The sequence below is a fragment of the Piliocolobus tephrosceles genome, chromosome 17, assembly GCF_002776525.5.
Source record: "Piliocolobus tephrosceles isolate RC106 chromosome 17, ASM277652v3, whole genome shotgun sequence".
NCBI classification, from domain to species: Eukaryota; Metazoa; Chordata; class Mammalia; order Primates; family Cercopithecidae; genus Piliocolobus; species Piliocolobus tephrosceles.
In genome coordinates, this window is record NC_045450.1 from 30,418,546 (window position 1) to 30,424,998 (window position 6,453).

The 6,453-nt window shown below is 39.4% G+C and overlaps 1 protein-coding gene across 1 annotated transcript in view; it reads right to left on the reverse strand.

The window, feature by feature from the left end:
* The window catches only part of LOC111520342 (putative uncharacterized protein MGC34800), a 7,525-nt gene extending 1,833 nt beyond the window's left edge, over nt 1–5,692 (reverse strand). Inside the window, 1 exon segment of the mRNA XM_023183006.1 lies at nt 5,601–5,692. Within this exon segment, the coding sequence (XP_023038774.1) occupies nt 5,601–5,692 (92 nt within the window).
* Between the last annotated feature and the right edge of the window lie 761 nt (nt 5,693–6,453).

A 6,453-nucleotide genomic window follows, 5' to 3' on the forward strand; every position in this document is an offset into this window, starting at 1 on the left:
AAAAAAAAAAAAAAAAAAAAAAAAAAAAAAAAAAAAAAGAAGCAAAGAAAAGCCAGCAGTTACAATTCTTTAAACTTGATTACTTCAAAAAATATATTCATCCTAGAAAATTCCCTTGTATGGATTTCCTCAAAATGCTGAATATGTGAGACGTTGCTTCATTTAATTCTCCTTCTTTCTCTATGTAATGTATTTTAGAATTCTACCTGTTAATTTATTACTGTTTTATGTTTTTCAAATTACAAAGAGCTATCTGTAACCAGTATTAAAGAGTATTCCCCAAAAGGCTACACAGCCATCGCTAATCTTTTAAAGAACAATGATTCACTAACAGATGGTATTTTGACATTCCTATTGCTCTATGATAATTACCTTAAAGATACATTTCTGGGTATCTCATTATCATTATGGATAAATAGTTCCAATTTTTAGTTGAATTACTCCACCTCATCAAAAAGTGAAAGATAAACGAGGAAAATTATTTCATTTTAAGAAGGTTAAAGAGGTTACTTGCACATTTAAAGAGTCATTTGTGCTTTATGCAAGTTTGTTCATACAGAAAAATCACAACAATATTTGTTAGGGAAGATGATGATAATGCCAGCACTCATGATGGCACACAGTGATGGTGAGAAGCAACTGAAACCAGAAGAAGACTGGAAAAAGGGCGAGGGGACACCACTCCTTAGTTTACACTTGGCAATAGAAGCTTATTAGCTGAGCGTTTATCCTTAACTCATCATCCTGAGACTTTTGTTTCTATAAATCAAAATATACTATAATATATTGGTTCTAAACACCCGTTAAAACAATCACACTAAATAATTAACATAATTTTTAAGAAAAATGGGATAAGTGAAAAATATGTGAAGGCAATTTAAAGAGAAATATGACAGTCTTATTAAATGACATACTTATTTTATAAAGTGTTATAAAATATTCATCTTAACTTGTAGTATTTCTGTACACTTTTACTTGACATATTTTGTTAAGTCAACATGTGAACCACAAAATACATAAAATTTCCTCTCTCTTAATGATTTTACATTGACATGATTTTATTATACTATAGGATGAATATTTATGCCTTTACCCCAAAATTCATACGTTGAAACCTAACACCCAGTGTGGTGGCATTTGGAGGTGGGTATTTGGTAGGTGATTAAGTAATGAAGGTGGAGTTATAACAGTTATCTAATGTAATATAACAAATTTCCCTAAAATTCAATAACTTGGTTGAATAATTTTATTATCTATCATGGTTGCCATGGGTCAGAAATTTGAGATCAACTTGGCTGTAGAATTACGGCTTGAGATCTCTCATGAGTTTTAAATCAGATATTAGTCAAGGGTGACGTCACTGAAAGACTTGACTGAGGTTGGAGGATCCCCTTGTAAGATGACTCAGTTACATGGCTACTGGCAGGAGGTCTGTGTTCCTTTCCGCCTAGACCCCTCCACAGGTCTGCTTGAGTATCCTGCTTGAATTTCCCCCACAGCTGGGAACCCAACACTCCTACTCAATTTTTTTGAAATAGTTTTAGTAGGAATCTTACTAGATCTTCTTTATACACCTGGTAAAATTTTGTTGTGAATTCATGTGGTCCTGGGCTTTTTCTAGTTGGTAGGCTTTTTATTACTGATCAATATCAGAACTCATTATAAGTCTGTTAAGGAATTCAATTTCTTCCTAGTTAAATCTTGAGAGGTTGTAGGTTTCCAGGAAATTTATCAAATTCTTCTATGTTTTCTAGTTTGTGTTTGCATAAAGGTTGTGTGTGTGTGTGTGTGTGTGTGTGTATGTGTGTATGTTTTTTAAATCTCAGGATTTTTGCATTTCTGTGGGGTAGGTGATAATGTCCCTTTGGCATTTTTTATCACGTTTATTTAGATCTTCTCTTTTGAATCTTGGATTTTTTCATTGGTCCAACTGGCCATCTATTAATCTTATTTATTCTTTCAAATTATTTCCCATTATTTTCAAAGATTTTCTAGATTTATTCCTTAATTTTATTCTTTACCCTAAAGTCAATCAGGAGCAGGTTAATTTCCATGTAATGGTATGGTTGTTAGAGATTTTCTTAGTACTCATTTCTGTTTTTATTGCACTATGTTTTCAGAGTGTGTGTGGTATGCTTTTGGTTTTTAAAAATTTGCTCAGGATTGTTTTATGGCTGGATGTCTGTTCAATTTTAGATTATGTGTCATGTGCAGATGAGAAGAAGGTATATTCTGTTGTTTTGGGGTGGAGAGTTCTCTAGAAGTCTATTAGGACCATTAGGTAGGTGTTAAGGTCTCAAATATCTTTGTTAGCTTTCTGCCTCAATGATCTGTCTGATATTGTCAATGGGGTATTGAAGTCTCCCACTATTTTTGTGTGATTATCTAAGTCTCTTTGTAAGGCTGTAAGATCTTGGTTTATGAATCTGGGTGCTCCTGTGTTGGGTCCATATATATTAAAGACAAGTTTTTTTCATTATGTAATGTCCTTCTTTGTCTTTTTTGTCCTTTGTTGCTTTGAAGTCTGTTTTGACTGAAATTTGAATAGCAACCCCTGCTTTATTAGTTTTCCATTTGCTAGGTAGATTTTTTTCTCCATCCCTTTATTTCAAGCCTATGGGTGTTATTGTATCTGAGATAGGTCTCTTGAAGATATAGTTGGATCTTGCTTCTTTACCCAACATGCTACTCTGCCTTTTAATTGGGGAATATTTAGTCTGTTTATATTCAAGTCTGTTTTGTGAGGTTGAAAGTAACACCCAGCATTCTCAAGTTTAACATGGGAGGATTCACTTAGCCATGAGTTTGCTTATGTTTACAATTCAACCATTTTTCATTTACAATCACTGTGTGCACAAATACAACTGTAAATGTAAGTCATTTATGTGGAAAATAACTCCTGTTAGCTGTGCAGTCTGAAGCCAGTTATTTAAGCTGCTCATACTTGAATTTTGTCGTCGGCAATTTAGGAGCACAGTACTTACCCCCACTGGCTGCTGAGAGATTAAATGAGATGTATCTAAACTGCCTAGCAGATGGGGAGTCTCAAATGATAGCTCTAAGACAGTAAGAGGAAAGAGAGTGGGAGGGACCCTGGTTGTGGTCCACTCACTCAGACATGTGGGCAGGCTGCCTCCCACGACTCCCTCTCCCTTTGTACATCCCTGGCTGCAAGTGGTCCCCAGTCGAGTCCCTCTGCTTGTCCCCTGGGACCTGACTGCAGAGACTCTTGTCCCTTGCCCCTTGCGAGCTCTAGGAGTTTGGCAGATCTAATGAAGACCTGGTTTTCAGTTCTGCCTGCTCTAAACCTTGATTTCCTTGCATGATGTAAACCTTGATTTGACCACAAGTTAAAACTGAGTCATCAAATCTGAAGCTGCGCTGTGACTGCCAGCCAGAGTTCTTAGAGGATTTCACAGCAACGTGAAAGCTCTTCCAACCTACCCCTGCTTCTTAAAGTGTCTGCTAGACACAGTGACTTCCTTTCAAAGTCCGTGCCATATTCTGCTTTTCCCTGCACAGCCAGCCAGAAAAACCCAAATTAAAAGTCCCTCAGGAGAACGACAGTGTGGATAGATCGCTGTTTGGGAAACAAGGTCAGTCTGTGGTATTCACAGAGTGGCACATTCAGCATGTCAGACACGCCAGGTGCTGCTGCGTTCACTTGATGATGATTACATGAGGAGCAGCATTCTGAAGGAAGGGTCTGCCCAGCCACCTGCAGCTGATTCATTATTTATATACAATTAAAGGTCAGGGTTCAAATGAATGCTGGCATCTGGGAAAAGTCATTATTAGTGTATGGATCAGACTGAATATTTGTCATTTCTCTGGTGACCTCACATATTACCTGTGCCTTGAGACTCAAATTACATTAAGCAGAAGAGATGCTTTAACTCTTTTATTTAGTTTAATTGTTGATCTTATTCCACTTTTTCGGATTACCTGGGCTCTTTTAAAATTAGCCGTTGCTTCTTCTTCGTGTATTAAAACAGGAAAAGAGGGAAATCTCCTTTTAGAGCATACTGCATACTAAAGATGAATGCAAATGTTTTGGCTATGATTCTTAATGACCCACTATTACCATAGTAGAAAACTCAGTACACTAATGCAATACCTCTTTTCACATCATTACTCCTATTGGAACTGCTACCAGGATAATAGCTTGACCTTTAGCTATAGATTTAGGTAGTAAAAATGCATTCTGTCTCCCTGATACCTCTATTCACATAGCATATTGACTGTTTGCAGATCAATGCAATGACAATCTTTTGGCCTTGTTCTTGAGGGCTCATCTGCTGTCATAATGGAGAGAATAGGATTTCATCTTCAGTAGGTAAATTCCAGTTAAAAGTCTCTTTTAAGTTTAGATGTAATCCATGAACTAGAATGTCAGTTATGTGTCCAGTGGAAATATTTATTTGTATAGGTATTTTTTGAAAAGCCTATTGCTGCACCTTCAGAGATCTTAGACACAGACCCAGAAGACAGTGATTTTCTCGGCTTCTTTCTATTGAAACCAAGTAAGTTTTCATTGAAACTAGAAAAAAATAACCAAACACAGCTGCCCTTTTAGTGACTGAGAGAATATTTGAGCTCAAGTTTGGACTAGAAAGGTCTGATCTGAACCTCCTCACGACGTAGGAGCAGAGAGCCCATAGTCTCCTTTGGCTTATCTTAAACTTGCCTGTCTGCATGCATGGAAATTATACAATGTAGTGTAGTCCAAATCCGCTTTGTTAATTTGGAACTATGACTTTCTAATGTGTGCTAATTTGGACACATGGATTTCACAACCCAAGAAAAGCGGGATAGCCATGGAAATTAACTGCATAAATAATATTACAAGGGGGGAGATATTTACCTGCTAAGACAGTGGATTCAGCCATTTTGAAGTACACAGTTTTATATAAATAAATAGGATGCTAAATGGAAATATTTTGTTCTGTTTATTAAAACAGGACTTCAAGAACGTTTTGGAAATTATCTGATTAGTAAATGTTCTTGTGGACATTTGAAGGCAATAAGACCTTTCTTCTTTAAATAGATCCTATTAATTAAAGACTTCCTGCTAATTCAGATAGACCATTTTCCCTAATTAGTCTCAATTTGTAAGCTAATGCATTTGCTTCCATTAGAAACAAAACTGGAAAATATGTTTGCTCATTTATCAAATGCTTGAGTTCCTCTTCAGAAAAAGGCACTATAGTAGGTGCTTTGAGGGAGAAAAAAGAGATGAAGACCCTGAAGTTACTTAGAATCTAGTGGCAGAGATTTGAAAGCATGCACACCCCCAGGGATAGCCTTTCCTCGTCACCGGGAGAGAGAAATTGCTCTCCCGGTCCCCCCATATCATACATTGGACAGCCTCATTGATTTTCTCCCTAGTCATTAGGGGGCTTCAATGGAACCTTTCCACTAAGACTCTTATCAAAGCTCTTCATCTTCCTATCGCTCCCCAGTCCCACTGTCACCCTGATCACTTCTCTGTCCACATGACAGATGGCCTAGTCTATGTAGTTGCTGGGCCTCATCCACGGTGACATTCACCTCTGCTGCATTTCAGCCCTGCACTGCTGGCCACACCTTAGCATCCTCACAGAGGCTGCTCCTCAGCTGCTGCTGTATGCTCCGGTATCTCAGGGGACAGTTCTTCCAGCTCCATGACCCCTGCTTGCCAATCCATTGACATGTGCGTTCCCTGATCTCTATAGATATCTCCAAGCCCATGAGCCTTTTTCTGTCTTCATGTCCTTCCGTCCTTCCTAGATTTGGGGTGTGAAGGAGAGAGGAGGGAGTGGAGAGGTGAGTTCATTCATGCTAGGTCACACCTTCAGCATCTTCAAGGGATTATATATTTGTTCTTCTGCCTAAACTCTCCAGCAAAATCCTGAGGCTAGACCAGCCCTGTCATCCATTGTCCTAAAGGAGCTGCAGGGGACCGAGGTGGAAAGCCTGTAGCCTGTCGCCACACTGCATAGCCCTACCCCATAGCTCCTCTGCAGCTTGGCAGCCGTATTAGTTGTCTGTGGTCCACTTCCTCTTCGATTCTGCTGAGAGGATCCCTCACCTCCCTCACACCCTCCATTCTCCAGAGCCCCTCACCCCTGAGCCCACTGAGGCCTCGGGAGTGTTTGCTCCAGCCTAGAACCACTTTTGAATCGACCATCTTTCCTTCCCATGGGTTCAGAAAAGCAGGTTTCCCTCCTTCTGTTAGAGGAAGCCCCTCCATATCGATTCCAGATCCATCAGGCTCAGTCCCCCAGGGTGGCAACTTTGACCATCTCCTCTTTTTCCCTTTATCCTGTTTTCTCCTGCCAGACTGCTGCTCCCTCAGCCTACAACCCATGCCCAAGTCCCCGTCCCTCAGCCCTCCTGTCTCCCCTCTTCTTCTGCCTTCCCCTCTGGGCCAGGTGTCCTTAGAGTGGCCACCCATCCTGGCCCTTACTGACC